The sequence below is a fragment of the Cuculus canorus genome, chromosome 26 (assembly GCF_017976375.1).
Source record: "Cuculus canorus isolate bCucCan1 chromosome 26, bCucCan1.pri, whole genome shotgun sequence".
NCBI classification, from domain to species: Eukaryota; Metazoa; Chordata; class Aves; order Cuculiformes; family Cuculidae; genus Cuculus; species Cuculus canorus.
Window position 1 is genome coordinate 2,139,194 of NC_071426.1, and position 17,796 is coordinate 2,156,989.

A 17,796-nucleotide genomic window follows, 5' to 3' on the forward strand; every position below is an offset into this window, starting at 1 on the left:
AGCCAGCACCATCTGATGCTCACTGATACGTTATCAATATCACACTTCCAACAGCTTACCGCCCAACATACCATTAGTGTCATCAGACTCCTCCTCATCCTTGGACTTCCTCTGAGAAGAGGGTCTGTGCCTGAGTGTGTCTGGCGGGGCTAAGTGCCGAAAGTATCCACTGGGCAAAAGTTCATTCTCCTCCTCTTCGTCCTCTTCCTCTTCTTCGTCCTCCTCGATCTCAAATGTAGGCTCTAATCGGGGCATTGGTCGCTCAGAGTCCGAGTCCTCAAATGGTTCATCCAGCACTTCTGTGGTCTCCGAGATTGTTTCAGTGACAACACTGCTGTTGTGGTGCTTACGCTTGCGGACTCGTCTCTTCCGATGAAGAATTGGTTTCTGGAAGTGGAAGGTGGGAGAAAAGCAGACATTTTTATCATATGCAGTAGAAATAAACTACTGACAAATAGAAAACATGAACAGCAGAGTTCAACAGTCTTATGCAGGACAAGAGGGCTCCTTTCTGGAATCCAAGTGCCACTAGAAATACTGATCAGCACCTGCCTTCAATTCCACAGATGTCAAACACAATGCAAGACAACCAACTTCCATGGAGATTGATAGAGGGACATTTGTGTAATACTATAAACCATTTAAACAGCTGAAGCTAACAGCCCCCTCACAACAGCTGAAAGCTCAGAGACACAAATGTGAACAGTTTAGAAGAAGTTGCAAAGATGATACCAAAGAGGACTTTTTGTGGGATGCTGCACTAAAGAGAGGATTTTCTTCACCTCATTGACAGAATTCACACCTCTGTGGTAAATCATTCCAATGACTTTATGCAGCGATTTTAGTTGTTTAGAGAGCATTTGTGTTTGCAAGCTTCTTTTTAAAGTAGAACCATATCTGTTTCTATTTTGAATGACTGAGTAAAACTTGAAAAACCAAGGTGAAAAAAAAAATCAAACGCACGAGGCAGAATTCAAAAAACTTCCTTACCTTTGGTTCAACAAAAAACACCACAAGAAGAGGCCAGCATCAAGTACCCTGCAGACAGCCTTGGAGCACCAAGCAGATGCTACCTGTACACTTAACACATACCTCATGAATTGCACAACCCTTCAGAAAGCACCGACATACAAAACAGACATCTCACGATACAGTTCAGAAGGAATAAGGCACACACCTTTCGTTTTAAGGTTGGTTTGGTGAGAACAGGTGGAGAGCTCGATCGAGGACTCACAGGCTCATCATCCTCCTCTTCACTGCTATCGCTGAAACACCTCAGAAGCGCCCTATCACTGTCACTGTAGCGGCGGGGTAACCTGTCACAGTCCTCTGGGAATCTACACTTCAGTGGCTCCATGCTCTTTTTCAACTGCCCTCTCCACCTTTCCATACCTTCACTGTACCGCCGACGGGGAAGTCCAGATTTTTCACCTTTGCCGTACTGTCCCTGGGAAACTGCAGATTTTTCCTCGTGCTCAGCATACCGGCCTCTCGGGGTTGGAGACTTCTCCTCACACTCGCCACACCTTCCTTGCAAGGCTGCCGACTTCTCCTCACAATCACTGCACCGGCCTCGTGAAGCTGCTGATTTCTCCTCGCATTCACTGCACCGCCCACTGGGAACTGTTTTGTCCTCAATGGGCAATATTGGCTCCTTCTCACAAAAGGGCTCCCGAAGTTTTTTGCCCTTGCGGTTCCATCGACCTCTTCGTGGCGGCTGACTGTTTGCAGGAAGACTATCCAGGGGGAAAATGTGCTTGTTTGGCCGTGCGGAATTGGCTGGAGCCATGATGTCTGGCTTTTTTTCACTCTCTGTAGGCGAGTAAGGTTCTTGTTCTTTCTTCTCCCATGACACAGATTTTACCATCTGATTGAAACAAAACCAAACAGTTTTCACACTTCCCATTTAAGCATGCACATCCATCCTGAAATCCATTCCACAAAAAGCTTCTGAGCAAGAAGTGAGAAAAGTTTAACAACTCTTAGGAAGCCGAGAATAAAAGAATTGACCTCCACAAGATTCTAATAGCGCTAACTGCTACCCCTTCCCTCCCAAATAATAACGTACCACAAGGAGCTTCCCAACAAGTGATGTCAGTCAACAGCAGCCATCCAGTGGCCGGCTGGAACGCAATCACCCTGCTACATTCAAACACAGCATTTGTGTAATTTTCAAGAAGTGAGACAAACCTGAAACTACTTTTTTTTTCACCAAAACGCACAATTAGTTTAGTATGACTACAGTAACAGCAGATCATTTGCTTCTAGTGCTCTTCACCTGATGAGAGAGGGCAAACCCTTCAAGGATTTCAGAAAAACTTGCTGCTCCGTGGGCAGAAATTCTAAAGCTATTCATGGTTATGCAAAAGTACACAGCAAAAACCTTTGATGAAAAAGGTTACAAGTTTTCATTGACTCATTTCCATTTATGTTATTTGTCATTCAGAGAAATATTGGGTCCTGCAAACCTAAATCCATTCCACTAATTTGCTGAGAGATCAGGTTGCTTGAGAGCGGGATGCAGGCTGGTGGTTTGCCTTTTTAAAACCACCCTCGTGAACATATAACTGCAGAAACCATTAAGGGTAGAAAGAGCCTTTTTACTCTTTTCAGAGATACGTCTTTAACAACCATTCCCTAGAGTACGCCTCCATATTTTCTCTATTTTTAGTTTCTAATCAGAAACTATAAAGATACATAAACTAATTATGACTGCACTGGTTTTTATGATTACGTCAAATGCCCAAGCTCGGCATTTGAACGCGTTATCATTGCCTGCAGAAACACCGATTATAAACTATATGCCACGCAGAAGTAACAGATTCATTCTTACATTGGTGTCTGGTTCCTTTTCCTTCTGCTGTTGCTGCTCTTCATTTTCCCCATCCTCTGTCTCCTCATCATCATCTTCAGAGACAACTGAGTTGGAAACTATAACAGGGGTCCAACGCAGACATTCTGCATCCACATCTATGTGTCGGACATTAGTTCTCAGCTTTGCCATATGTTCCTGGATAAGTTTCTCCCGACGAATGATCACAAACCTAAGCAGTAATAACACTCCGATCAACAACAGCCTACATGCTGTACAAGTTGTTGTGTAAAACAGATAAGACATCACAAAAACAAAATCTGTATGTCCAATCAGTTCTGCCATTAATAATTTCAGAGAGGACAGAAAGCTCATTAAAATTGTACAATTTGTGGTACCCTCAGACTACCGGAGAAAGCATCTTAAAACAGAGAAAACGTTGTTAAATTCTCTCCACTTCTTTTCAATGGTGACATCCATCTGCAGAACATCACTGTCGTTCTGTGTTAGATGGACAAGGGCAATGCCACCTCTGGAACAGGATGGCTTTAAAAAGTTACAGTCCTACCACCAGGGTGGATTTTACTCAGGAGGATTGGAGTAATACCACCAATTCAAATACACTGTAAAACAAGACAAGACTGCTCTCAAATAACTTCAAGTTTTCCAAATAAGCTCCTAGTTTAACATATAATATGACAGAAAACAACCATGCTCCCCAAACTGCCGTGGTTTGAATCAAGAATAATTCTCAATACTTCACCTGACTTGTACACTCACTGGGCAAACTGACTATCTCTGTTCTGCATCCACACACCCCATCTCTCACGGTGACTTATCCCCCTGTTCAAGTATCCCACGTTAATCCACACAGTCGATGGCATCTCTGACGCACAGAGAAAAGGGAGGGGAAAAGTGGCTACTCGGTGACTGGGAAAAAGAACAGATTTCCCTCTAGAGAAGGAAAGCTGCTGTTCTTCGCTCTGTTTTGAGAGTATGTCAGACTGATTATGCCGAGGGACCTCAAGACAACATGGCCAAGAGGCCAGCTTGCTTTCGCTCACAGCTGCAATTTTCTCCGAGTTCCACAGCTGCAGTTACACAGCTGGAAATCTGTTCCAGCTTTGGCACTGAACAATTCTTGCATCGCACATGAGCATCGTAAATCTCTACAGCCAGTATCTGGACATTTAAGTCTTAAATAAAATCAACTCTATTCAATGTAACTCGTCTCCAAACACCATTAAATTTCATTCAAACACATCTGGAGCTATTTGGAAACACAGCAGGGCTCCTGTACTCACTGATCACTACGCAAGTCAAGCATTCGTAGGTGATGCAGAGTGGAAGTGATATCTTGAGGGCAGATTCCAGTCAGCTTGCTCAATTTCTTGATGCTTAATTGCTTGTCACGTTGATGATAAAGGCACTCCAATATTACGCTTTTCCAATAAGCCATATACGAGAGGCGCCCCAGGTCTGACAGGGGCTTCTCTGGTGATCCTGCTTGACCCTCACGCTTTGAAAGCAAATAGCCTAAAGATATACAAGAACAAGTTTTTAATTAGCATATATAGCTTCCGTTTCCACCTCAGCTTCTACAAAGGCATTTTTCCAGAAAGTAAGCGAGTGCTGCAACAAGATACAGATTATAATTTTGAAGAATACATTGAGTGGTTTGGCTGATTTTTGGTTTGTTTGCTTGAACTTCTGTTATTGAATGGTAGAGTATGAGCCTTCTAAACTCCGCTGCCATCAGACACTGGCTGTGGGCAATGCCACGAGATGGCAGCAGTGGCCTGACTAGAAACTAGACTGCTCCTGACGTACACACACAGTCCATGTCATAGCAGGAATATGCAACGTTGAAGATGACAGAGGAAAACAAAATATTTTGGCTGTTTTAAACTAACACGGCAAACTATTTTCTTGAAGATACTCTACTGTCAAACCTCAGGGCCCTGTTGCAGAGCACCAAGCTCTACCCGCAGAAACTTAAGACTGTGACAGATTGTACAGCCCACGTTGGTTAATTTCTCACGATACATCATTGAATTCCTTTGTTTCACCAATATTTTCAGAACAACTCACCTACACAAGGCTATTTACCAGCAAAATCATTCTGATGTAATTACACCAGTAGTGCTCTTCCTCTGGACATTAAAACCAAAACGAGCACATCCACAGGGAGGGAGATCTTAGATTGCACTCAGTGTAATGAGAGAGTTTCAGCCACAAGTTTCCCCATTAACTTACGGAGATCCACGTATTAATCTGAGAATTGTTTGACTATCCAAAGAGTCTAAGAACATCTGGTCTTGTTGCTCTCAAAGCTAAATTAAAACACAACTACCTTTTGCTTATGACTCTCATTCACTTAAGTTGCTGAAGGTTTCAGACTGCGCAGTTTTAGGCTTAGCTTTCTGTAGCAAGAACTACATGCGTAGGGTAAGCTTCTGCTAAAAACACCACACTGACGGATGCCTATAACTTCCACTACAAGCTGCTTACACAGGAATGAGAATCAGGGGTTAAATGATCAGTTTGTCTTTAGAACTGAAGCCTTTCCACAACAAGAGTCAACTGTGAAGTTCAGATGATTTTGTGAGCTTTAGAATTATTCTTTGTCCCAAGACGTTTTCAATTTTGAAAAATACCCTTTTCCGCAATTATGCTTTTTTTTTAAAGTATGAAAAGACAAAAGACTAAAAAAAAGTAAATAAAAAGTTCCTTACTGAAGTCGATTAGGAACCTGCCATAGCCCTTACGCTGGTATTGTGGAAGAATCATTATGCAGGAAACATTGTACTTCTGTTGGCAGTGCTTCTCCTGTGCGGAAAAAAGCAGCAAATTTAAAGAAAAAAAAGACCAGTGAGAAACAGTAGAAATTGTTGTTGTTCTGTACAAGTCCCTAAAAACTGATATGCAAAGCCACAGCTCAAATTTCTTAGGAACGACGTGCAGGAGCCAATAAAAGGCTTTAAAAGAGAGAATAATATTAAAAAACTATTACCACTAATTCTGCTCAGAAAAACAAAAAGAATGAAACCTTGACCCAACTACCACCTTCTGCTCAGACACACACAGGGAAGAACACAGGCTGTACAGCACATAAATTGCAATGCATAAAGCTGAAGGCAGTTAAATTCACTGGAAGAGACTGCAGTATTCTAGTGAATCTTTAAACGTTACAACCATAACATGCTGATATCCAATCTGAAATCTGCTGCTCTGAAGACTGAAAGGAAGAGCTTCAATTAAAGCTACTTCTACGTATGTAAAACAACTACAGATAAAAATCTTAAGAAAAGGCCTATCTGAAAACTTGGCCCTGTTCTGGCAAAAACACAAAAGGTTTGAAATGAGGTGCAAAATTGCCAGGAAAGATGAGCTAGAACTACTAGGTAACAATATTTATCTCAAACAGCACTACCCATCACCTCCACAAGCAGGGAGTCAGCTGAAGAGTAGTTTGGGTGTTTCAGCTGCAGAGCAAGTTCCTTAGAGCATATATGTGATTTGACAGAAGAGGAAAACTGGTCTGATCAATTGGTGCAGCTGGTCGTCTCCGCATGGAACACAAAAAACCTGGTTGTGACAGATTTTAGCGCGATACCGACACTACAGAACGTATTATCTAAAATGCAAGGGCCTAAACTACAACAGTTCAAAGACTCAGTCAACATTTTTCACCACAGCAAATACAGTTCTGAGTCCGAAGCACTCAAATACTTGCCTTGGAAAAGTAGCCAACAAGGTGACAGCCCTTGACATCATTCTGTGTCAGCACGTAGAAAAGAAATGGCTCCACATCGTAATAGAGGGTCTTATGGTCCAGGAAGAGTTTGGCTAACAAGCACAGATTCTGGCAGTAGATAGTGCTGACGTTGCCATCAACCTTACAAAAATGAGGAAAAGTTTTGTCACTCCATTTGTGCCATGCAAGGACATGGAATCCCTGTATGTCTGAAATATCTAACAGGAGAGGAGGACTTCCCTGCCCACAGAAAGTGTCTCAAAGGACTTCAACTTCCACAATGTAAAGGCCGTCACTGTTACACTCATTAGCTTAACAGAGACGTTAAAATTAATTTTCTTAATGAAAAAGTGTCTTTACAAAGCCAGCCTTCTCATACGTTTTACAGATAAATAACCTAGACATGAGGTCAGCTCCCACTGCTCGCTTGATGTTCTTCACTCTTAGCAACTGAACACTTCAAGAACGAAAATCTTTAGGGAAAACTTATCCCACTACTGGGTGCTAAAGATCCTGTTTACTGACAAAAACGAGAGGCTTAGTTTTCTAACTTACCTCAAAGACTGAAATATTGTTTTTCCTGTAAATTTCATTGGCTGGAGGATGAAACCAGCCACATTTTTTCATATGCTGTTGGAGAATAGCTCTACTTTTCATATACTTCAGACAGAATTCACAAAGGTACAGCTTGGGTAGCCTGTAAGCAAAGATGAAGAAAGGTCAAAGACTGAAGACAGATTTTTAATGAAATTCCTCACTCCTGCAGATAGAGAACATGATGAAAACAAATCCAGTACGTACTGACCTTGCGTATGCACTAACTGGGCCAAAGCCACTTTACTATATTTATTTTGTATATAAGTACATTTTTTAATGTGCATTTTGTCCCGCAGAATTACTTTTACATTATTAAGTCATTTCAGAAGAAATATCAGCAACCTGGTCGAGTTGAAGATGTCATTGCCCACAGCAGGAGGGTTGGACCAGATGACCTGTAAAGACCTGTTCCAATCCATTCTGTGATATCACAAGTAAAGAACCAACACACTCTGAGAGTCAGGTTCTCTAATCACGAGCTTAATATCAGCCCAGTAGCAGGTCATTCAGCCGAGGCTGCTTCCTCCTCAGAGTGTGGAATATGTCAGTTTTCTGAGAATCCATCTAATTATATACCCCTGTGGCAGTTCAAATGCTCACAGCACGCACAGGTTGTTGCAGAGCTTATCGGCTCTTAACTCTGCATAAAAAGACCTTAAGATATCTATTAACTACCATGAGAATTGACTGCATTATGTGCACGTTGCTTCCATCCTACATTCAGACAGAGTCATCTTAAAGATTCCTAAGCCTGCTGAAGTACAGCCTTCCCACAAACACTGAAGCAGGAGAAGAACGTTCAGCCATACCTGGAGTATTCCTGTGGATATGGGGAGGAGTACCAGGTCTGGATTTCATACTTGCCAAATTCGATGACAGAAGGGCATCGGACTTGTGGATCAGGAGGCCCGGTCACCCCTACTTTCTATGCAAGGGAAAAAAAAATTCCTGAGTTTGCAAGTGAAAGCCTTCTAAACTTCAATAAATGAAGATATCCACACAATCCATCCTACTCAAACTCACACAGAATCAGGAAGACGCAGACATTGCTGTCTGACACCAAAAACCAGTACCAGCCACCCTTCAAACAAGCACATGATCCACAAAAATGAAGAGTTCGCAAGCATCGTCACACCGCAGACCTCACTACCTCTCACACCGTTGCATGTCGTAGTTCAAAATACAAATTAGTACCCAGACTAATAAAAATCTTTTTTCGGTCCCATTGCTATTTCCTTTCTTCTTATTTCAATAGCCAAGAACAGAAACACGCCAACTGCTCCTGAAATTAAGCTCTAAAATATTCAAGTAACTGACACAACACAAAAGTGTCTTCCCAGCTCTGAGAGGGTATGTACTACTGCAGATGTAGCACCTAGCAAACAACATTCGGGGTATGGATACTTACTTATCACCACGAGCACAGAAGACAAAGAAAACCCTCTAATTACTTATTAGAAGAAAAAAATAGAAAATACAATATTTGTTACTTATAGAACCTTTACTTCCCTTGCCTCTCTCATAGCAACTGTATAGTTTATGAAAACTAAAACTAAGGTAATTCAACGCTCTGCCTTCAAAGGAAATAAATGTTCTGTCGATTCATGAAGATTTTCTCTCAAAAGACTGTCACACAATTAAAAATCAAAATAGTCACACTGGCCTTGCATTATCATATGAGCCACTTGAACTGCAAAGCTATGAATAAAGGAGAACGTATTTCATGCAGGAGAGGTCAGAAACTGATGTGAAGAGTGCCAGTGAGTTACCTATAGGCAAAATGATGCTAGCACAATGAAACAGCAATACCCAGGACAATGGCTTGGGTTTGAAAGGCTAACATTCAAAATTAACACTTTTCTAAGTGGCCCTGGTGTAGGGCAGAAGCCGCCTCAGGATCTAATCCTAGGCATACGCATTTTAAGGAGCTTTGTCCAGATGAAAAGGACAGTAATCTCCTATGAAAGTATTTAATCCAGGAGCTCCAAATAGAGCCATCAGTCACTGATTCATGTTTCCTTCTATTCTTACTCAGTAGATAAACAGAATATTTCAGTAGTCAGCCAAATAAGCTCTTAGACCTCACTACCTGCAGCTGACCCACAACTACAATTATTTTTATTCCCGTCAGTTTATAGATTTATTCCTTAAGCTTCTCCTTTCATCTCAGGCTACCTACCAGGACAGAAACTAGGTAAGAGTCAATTTATCTTACTTCACTCAAAAGCTGGATTTAATAAGAGCAAAGTCCCTAGTATTTAAGAAAAAGAATTAAGGCAATACTATCAGATAAACACAGTCTTGGGTGCTAAGAGGTTTTGCTATTTGAGGATTCCCTGAGGAAAGGAAAGCACAACCTCTGCATTGTTGGTAACTGATACAAGGCTGTACACAACACCAGAATGTCACTCCTTGGCTGAACAAATCACTCTTTAATGCTATGCTAATGTACAGGTAAACAATTCTTGCACTGTAGGTTCAAAGGAATCGCCTTTATCGCTCAGAGCAATAGGTCAATAACCCACAGCTACTGCAGGCACCTGACAAGTCCTACAGAAAACGGAGTAACGCGCACCTTCAGCAGCGAGTCCTGCACGGTGCTGCCTGTCCAGCAACGACCCCCACCTCCGACTGAACACCCAGCTCCCATACAACTGTCTATACATCACAGTCATAAGAAGAAAGTCTTCAAGGACAGATTCTGCTTCAGCACCTATGCTTTCTGGGGTTTGTGTACATTTCTTTTACAGATTTGGTACTTAGTGCCAGACACTGAAAATTTAACTTTACCTGCAGTGCTTGTTCCTGAATATCTCTAAACAACTCCATGTCTTTTTCAGTTAAGACATCCTGGTTCCCAAAAAATCGCTCCTCATTTTCCTGTTTTCCATCCCAGCCATCCTGATTGTCTGTAAATGAGAGAAAATTATCTTCACCTACGTTTACAAAGGAATACTTGCTTTTTAGTCCAGCACAAAAACGTCTTCTACCTTGCTGTTCTTACTTTCATTAACCAATCCCTACACTACTTCTTTAGTAATTCATTATTTAGCACATTTATTCTGAACATGAGGAAAGACTTCTATCCTGTGAGGGTGACAAAGCACTAGAACAGGCTGCTCAAGGAGGGTGGAGAGTCTCCTTCTCTGGAGAGATCCAAACTCACATGGATGTGCTCCTGCGCAAGCTGCTAGAGGTGACCCTGCAGGGTGTTGGACTGGATGAGCTCCCAAGGGCTCTTCCAACCCCAACCACTCTGTGATTCTGTGAAATCTCCTGGCGCTACCTGCAAACCCCTCATTACCAACAGGCATGTCACCTCACAGTAATAATCTCTCACCACATCTTGCCATCATATGTAGAAGCCAAGGTTTCTAGGATGGCTTCCTTTTTCCAACTGGCATTCTACCTCAATGCATCAAGGACAGTCACATTTGAGTGTTAACTTTCAGCTCTAACAATTCTAGTCACTTCTGCCTCCTAGCTTTGAACATGTTCTTGGTGTACCGGATACTTGCATTGTCAGGGTGAAAAATTTTTACCTGTGGGCCATTCCGAAGTGCTAGATTTCCTGGTACCCTTCTTCCTGATCCTATACTGCTGAGAATAGTCTACCACTTCCCCTCGAGCTTTCCGTCCATCAGGGGAGGGAGTGAAGAATTTAGTAAGGCCATCTATAAGCCCTTTGGTTTTCTTGTTAAACTTCAAAGTGGTGCTGCCATCTCTGCAGAAGTCCAAGACGTCTGTCTGCTCCAGGTATCCTCCTTCTGATGATGCTGACTGGCCAGACAGAGTGATCTTACGCTTCCGACCCCGACCAGGGCCGGTTCGAACTTTGCTGAAAGGGCCTTTTGATCTAAAGAATGAGAAGAGGAAAGATATCGTCAAAAGATTTGGTAAGACGTTTAATTTTAGGTTGCTAAGTGGACTACTGTCTTCTCCACTTAGTGATCAACTACAGAGAAGCTAAACATGAACTGAAGAATTGAATAATCGAAGAATAGTCAAAAGCCTGTACAAATAATCGAGGAATAGTCAAAAGCCTGTACACCATAGAGGAGCCAGGATTCTAAAGGCCTCAGCAGAAATACTGCACTCTTTCTCTCCGCAATGAATATTACGTACAACTAATTTTGGTATAAAAAATTTTCACCAAACTTAATACATTAAACTTTAAAGCCAGCAGAAAGAACAAATAGGTTGCACACAAGGTTGCAGTATATGCTGTCAATAAACATTTAAACTAGTCATTTGTCAAAGCTTTCATACTCATAGGAAGTTGTCACAAGCACTACACAGTTAATGCATGCAGGACATGCATCAGCTAAGAACCTACACAACTGATGGTCAATTTAGCAGAAAACCATGCTAATCTCCATCCAGCTGCTGTCTTTCAGGTTGGAAGTTTTAAAACACTTTGAGCTAACGAATATTTGCCTTTGATCTCGGCAAAAAGTAGCACTGAGATTAGTTCTAGCCTTTCACAATATTCCTCAGAAATTCTATATTAAAGACAAGCAAAAATTTCTTCAATGTAAAAGAAATCCCCTCAAAGTAGACCAAACACTGTCCCATAGAATCCCACACCTTATTCCTGCGTATAGAGACTTACGGTGTACTTTGATTCTTTAACCTGTTTTTGGGACGTCCTATTGGGTTAGCATAGCGCCGTTTTATCTGTGCTGCCTTCTTGTGCAGAAGTTTTCTTCCTTTCTTCCGTGGCCGACATATCTGACATATCCACATACCTGTAAGACACAAGTCCTCGTCACGGAATGCAAGGGACAACTCTGTAGGACAAAAAGGAGAATTATGGGACCCGAGCCTTCCAGCAGAAAGGGCAGGAACAGTACCAAAGGCCCCAATTATCGCATGCACAGGTAAAAACTGTTACGTTTAGGTTACCTCAATCTATACTCAAGCCCAGTTCATTTCCCACCCCTGTGCTCCCAGATGCACTTCCCACAATCATGCAGAAAGTCTCTTCAATTCACAGCACATGATCAGAAAACCATAAAAATATAGCATATTTAATTGTCCCATGTTCTGTTTACACCTACATCACTTCTGACTATTTTCTACAGAAAAATTTTCTTCTAATTGCCCAGGAAGAATCTTCCGTAGATGATCTGCTTTCTGACGGAAGAGAAGCTTGGTTGGACTCCGCTACTGTTCGGTTTGGACTCTCTACTGTCCAAACGGGTACGTGACTTCAAAAACTTAGAAGCCCATCTCTCCTTTTGTACAGGGCTATTCATTCAAATGGAAGCTGATGATTTTAATCTGCAAGGATCACTTCTATTCCCTTAAACCTCAAAGATTGTTTTCAAAACCCTTCAAAGACAGTAATGTACAGCAAGCAGAAGATAGTGGAAAATCCAGACATGAATCTCTGAGCCTCCTCTACTTTCTAATACCTGAAAAGCAATGCTGTAAAGAACAAGTTAAATGTAGATAGAACAGAACTAAATATGTGGAAGCACTTCCTACCCTCTGGTCTCTTCTGACACCACCTTACATTACCCTTTTCATCACAAAATCCTCACCTTTTGGCATCCTGGTAAGAGGGGGGTCACAGCACTCCATGTGAAACCCACGGTCACACGAGTCACAGAACAGCATGTTATCCTGTTGAAGACAAATAAAGTTGATCTCTCTTTAGACGGACATCAGCATCAAATCCTCCATTAATTTGTCACCAACTTGCAGAACAAGCACACAGTTTTCAACTACAGATAGATTGTGGTATTTCACATGTCTCAAAGACTCAAAAGCTGAAAATATTTGACTCTGATGCTGGAATGATTTTATTTTGTATTTTAACAGAACATCCACAAGACTGACATCCTCTTCGTTCAGTCCATGTTCCACTGTACTCACAGCATTTTTGCCCTGATCTCGACAGGAACTGCATGTTTTGCACTCGATACACTGCCATCGCAAGGCTTTCACTCGAACTGTCAACTCTGGAGAGAACTTCAAACAGGACGGATGACCTACAGAAAAAAGTTATACCATTAAAACCATTTCACTGCTGTTAATACTCACAGAGAGATTACTTCAACAATTACGTGTTCCCATGCAGGATTTTGGTTATCCAGATACCCCTATTTTTAGGTGCTTCTATTCTTATCTACTCCCAGCACAAAGCTAACAACCGTAGACAACAAGCAGCAGGCCCACATACAAAAGAACACCAAGATCACTTTTCAGAACTGAATTGAGAAACATGATAAAGCTGGTCATTGTTACCATGTTTTTAAAGAAGCCGCCACGAGCCAAGTTAACTATTTGTGTGAGGTTAACTTAACTGTCTTCCCTCTAGGAGCATAGCATTCAGATGAACTAACTCTATTCTACGCCATAGATGCATCTTCCTCAGGCACACGGGCCAGGAGCAGTCGCTAGCCCAGCTCCTCGGCCTCAAGCAAACACGTTATCACTAGCAGCGCTGTAAATGGTCACCTACCGCTGTTGCCACAGTCGGCACAAGAGATGAGCTCTTCGGGTTTCTTCTCCCGATTTTGCTCTTTTGTACCAAGGCAGAAACTGCAGATTGGAATTGGTTCAGCAACCGGCTGTGCAGAAAACAGACAATAAAAGCACTGAGTACATCAAGGGAGTGAATCTTAATACACAAAATCATACAGACTTTTCTATCACCTGTAAGCAGCAACACACACCGTGCCTCACAGATTGCATCTGGTTCTCACCACACAGCACCACATTAACCGTAACCAGAAGATAAGTTAGAACTCCAAAGACAAGGGACATAATCCTAGATACAAAGGGGAAGAGAATGGAATTCCAAGGCTAGGGGAAACTTGGAAAAACAAACTGGGAAAGAAGGCTGTAAATAAACACATAACAGAATGCAAAGTTTGAGAGTTGGTGCCTTCATTTGTCAACAAATGAAAGAGCTATGAGGTAACTCAGCGGTAGAAAACAGATGACCCCAGAACACGGTAGACCTAAACTCCCAGCAGGTATCCAGAAAGTGGTAGAGCAATCATCAAAAGCATTTGCAACCCATTACCTGGAATAAAATGTGTTACAGGGCAAGTACAACTGTAAAACCATGAATATGGTTATGAAAATAAAAGAAAGCTCTCTCATAAGGAATTATGTGAGTACACTGTTTAGCACTCAAAAGCAGCAGATGAAAAGGTTTGCCCTCCTTGAAAAAAGCTCGGGGGAGTTAAACATTATGTAGGGAAGAAACCTGTATTTAAGATGAGGCACAACACTAGCAAAATACCAAATAGATATTAACCGGCCAACAAAACATTTGGCCTGAAATAAGCAGGCTGTTTTTAAAGCCAAGGGCTGATGTTTTACAACAGCCTTCTCAAAGAACTAAAAAGTGCAGTTTTAAAGTGGCACCTGATCAACTACCAAAACAGAAAGGACAGCCTCATCTCTAGTAACAGGAAGAGCTGAATTTCATAATCTAGCACATTCCTTCTCATCCAAATCTGCATGTTTTGAAGATAAGTCTGTGATTTATAGTTTTCAGAGCGAAGATGGAAGCAAAATTTAATTTTAAAATATGCTAAAATCACATTTATAACACTGGAAACATGAAAAACATCAATCATGGAAAGCTTGGAGGCACGTTCTTTGCATCACTGTATCACATTGCAGTTAAATGATTTCACATGTACCTTTTTCAGAATCTATTATGCAGCTACATACACACACTGTTCATTATTGTAGGTAAGCACATGCCAGCAGAACTTCAAGGAATCTTTACTCTTTTTGCCAAAGTAAAAGCTATATCCAGAATAGTTTCTTGCAGAGATCAGGCTGGTTCATATTACAATAATATGGAAACTGAAAGCTTCGAGCCATACCTTTACTTCAGTATACGGATCCAGTACACTCAGACTGAGGCAAGTTCCCCAAAACATCCACTAGATGGAAACAACCAGAACACCTTCAGAAATTTGCTATTTCCAAGTTAAAACACAAGGTGGAATGGCTGCTTGGGAATGAAAGCCTAACATTCCAAACACAAGAATTTATCTTAGCCTTTAAGTAAATCCCAGATGATGCTGAAGTGTAAACTCATATGAAATCATCTGCCCATCAAACTATTTCTGTCTGAAACGCATTCATAGGTGCAGTTAAAAAGAGCAGAAACAGGGAGCTAATTATTCTAAGAACACAGATCATTAATGTCCAAGAGGGACAGGGAAACCAGCACCTTCACTTCCACAGGAATAACTGTCCAGGCACAGTCACCACAGCAAAGTTGGCTAAAATCAAGTCTGCAGGGATCCCCCATCCTCTTTCAACACGAGAGGGGACTAACTGCACACCAAGTTGGCTCATTTTGTTGGCGACTGCGCTCCCGGTGCCAGGCAGCCGCAGCAGTCAGCCTGCGGCTCACAAGGGAGAAACCGGATTAAGGGCCTATCAGTGCTTTAATGTCTTTGGAATTAAGATTTCAGGAACTACTTTTACACTCTGCCTTCTGAGGACATTCAACAGCACCAAATTCCCTGCAGGTATGGTCAAATCTTACTTTCTGACACAGTGTCAGATTTTTAACTCATTAGAGTTACACTACCGAATGATGAAGTATCAGCATTATTAATCTGATATTTAAAAACAAGCAATGAAGCAGAAGGGTTCAGAATGACAAACAAGATATGACAAAAACATTTATATTACTCTACACGCTTGTGTTAACTTGGAATTTATTTAATCAAAGATAGTTTTATAGAACCTCTGCAAAGTCAACAGTCTAAGACAGTCTTTATCTCTTCCAGCCAATATTTGTGCACGCCTGTTCATCCCCACACTCCTTCAAACGTCCGTGTCCACACGTAAACACCGTCTCCCTTTGGAAGAACCAGATCAAAGCCTGTCCTGCATAGCTTCAACAAGTCCTGCATTTACCACCTCCGACAAACTGCAAACAAATGCTTAACCACATTTAAAAAGCTGCAGCTTGTGGGGGGGGGGAAGAATAAGATTCTACTAGTATTCAAAACATTTTAGAGCAATTTATTAAACTGGAATAACTTTGAGTGTGGAGATCAGGCTACTCCTCCACAGCTTCTGTACTAGATTGTGTTATGCTAAGTATAAAGAGATTTCACTGCTGCTGTGTTTGTTCAGCAAAGAACACGCTGGCAAGCGAAAAACGCAAGCACACAATGAAAGATTCGTGAAAACAAGACTGGAAGCAGCCAGCTCAGTTTCATACTGCAAATTGTTGGCAGACATTCAACTCCTTCTGCTGTTTTTCTCGCAAGCACATCTATCCGAGTGATGTCACCAGCGAGAGAGGGAGCCAGAACGAAAAAGGACTGACGGAGTCCTTCAGCCTGCCAGCCTCTCAACACATGTTCTCACTATACAAAGGATGTCTAGAAACCAAACGAGCTCTGCAGATTCACAGACTGCACCCCCTTCCTAAAAGTCACTACGGGAAAATGCCTGTGGAAAAAGCAGGGGGCAAGATTTGAAAACCTTGGCCAGTCCATCTGCTTTGTGGTCTTCTTAATTTAGGAAAGGAGAGGTAGGAAACTGCTCAGAACTCACAGCCAGCTCTGCAGCCCACACTGTCACAGCAGTCACTGTCAGAACCTGAATCCACTTCGCTTCCTGTGGACATTTCAACACCATCAGAGGTTCCCAAGGTAACTGGACTTTCCTTGCTCCACCACCACACATTTCCTGCAGTACTCACTATGGTTGGAATTGAGGAGGTATAAAATTAAAGCCAGTGTGGAAGAAACACATATATTCCCACTAACTTTATTTTTTTAGCTTTGCTCTTTAAGATGCCCTGAACGCAAGCCCTCCAAACAGGCTATCTACCACAACCAGCACTTCCAGACCCCATCCTCACCACAGTGCCCATGTTTCTGAGCTACGAAGTTATCCAGGAGCACTGACAGATGGCTTCGGAGGATATATGCCAGGTAACGTCTTTTTGTGTGTCTGTTTTCAAACAAGAGATAAAGTATTTTCCTCACTTTCAATAGCCCATGCTGTTGCAAAAGTCTGCCTCAAATGCTGAAGCTACTGGAAAGAGTAGATGAACCAGAAAAGCCAGAGGGGAAGTATAACCTACACCACGTGAAGAAAGTGATTTAAAACATGAGGAAACATGTTTCAGTGAGCGGGGCATCACAGAGCCTGGATTCCATGCCTTTTGAGTCAGTGGCTGAGGAAAACTGCTTCAGTCTCCTGCCTCCATAAATCAGAACTAGGGAATTTTCTACTACCAAAGTAATTTTACAAATAATGTTTTCTGCTACACATAGGGAAAACAGCATAATCTGGGCAATATTATCCAGTGGTATCAACTTGTAGCAGCAATGGGTTCAGTTTTTTTTAACCTGACTCACTGTTCTACTGAGTTACCAAATCACAATTCAACGTTCTCTGCAGACAGCACAGTGAAAAGAAAATATGAAGCAACCAAGAGTAAAACCAGAAATTTCTTAAAATACTCTTTGTGCTCAAGAAACGATGCTAAATATTTTTTTAAGACACACATGAAAACTAATACAATAACCCATGTATGGTGTTTGCCTGTGTGAACGGATAGCTTGGCTCCAGTTCACTTAGTTGAGTCTCACTTGACAGAAAGGGGCATGTTTATAGGGCAGAG

General features: G+C 41.8%; 1 protein-coding gene across 1 annotated transcript in view; it reads right to left on the reverse strand.

Annotated features, from left to right (window-relative positions):
- Positions 1–17,796, reverse strand: part of KAT6A (lysine acetyltransferase 6A) — a 35,235-nt gene that overhangs the window by 7,209 nt on the left and 10,230 nt on the right. The window contains exons 4-17 of the mRNA XM_054088899.1: positions 13,636–13,744; positions 13,047–13,162; positions 12,713–12,794; positions 11,779–11,914; positions 10,709–11,022; positions 9,957–10,075; positions 7,976–8,091; positions 7,125–7,266; positions 6,549–6,710; positions 5,548–5,641; positions 4,117–4,348; positions 2,834–3,044; positions 1,178–1,867; positions 72–387 (exon numbers count right to left, since the gene is read on the reverse strand). Of these exons, the coding sequence (XP_053944874.1) occupies positions 72–387; positions 1,178–1,867; positions 2,834–3,044; positions 4,117–4,348; positions 5,548–5,641; positions 6,549–6,710; positions 7,125–7,266; positions 7,976–8,091; positions 9,957–10,075; positions 10,709–11,022; positions 11,779–11,914; positions 12,713–12,794; positions 13,047–13,162; positions 13,636–13,744 (2,839 nt within the window). The remainder of the gene's footprint in view (positions 1–71; positions 388–1,177; positions 1,868–2,833; positions 3,045–4,116; positions 4,349–5,547; positions 5,642–6,548; positions 6,711–7,124; positions 7,267–7,975; positions 8,092–9,956; positions 10,076–10,708; positions 11,023–11,778; positions 11,915–12,712; positions 12,795–13,046; positions 13,163–13,635; positions 13,745–17,796) is intronic.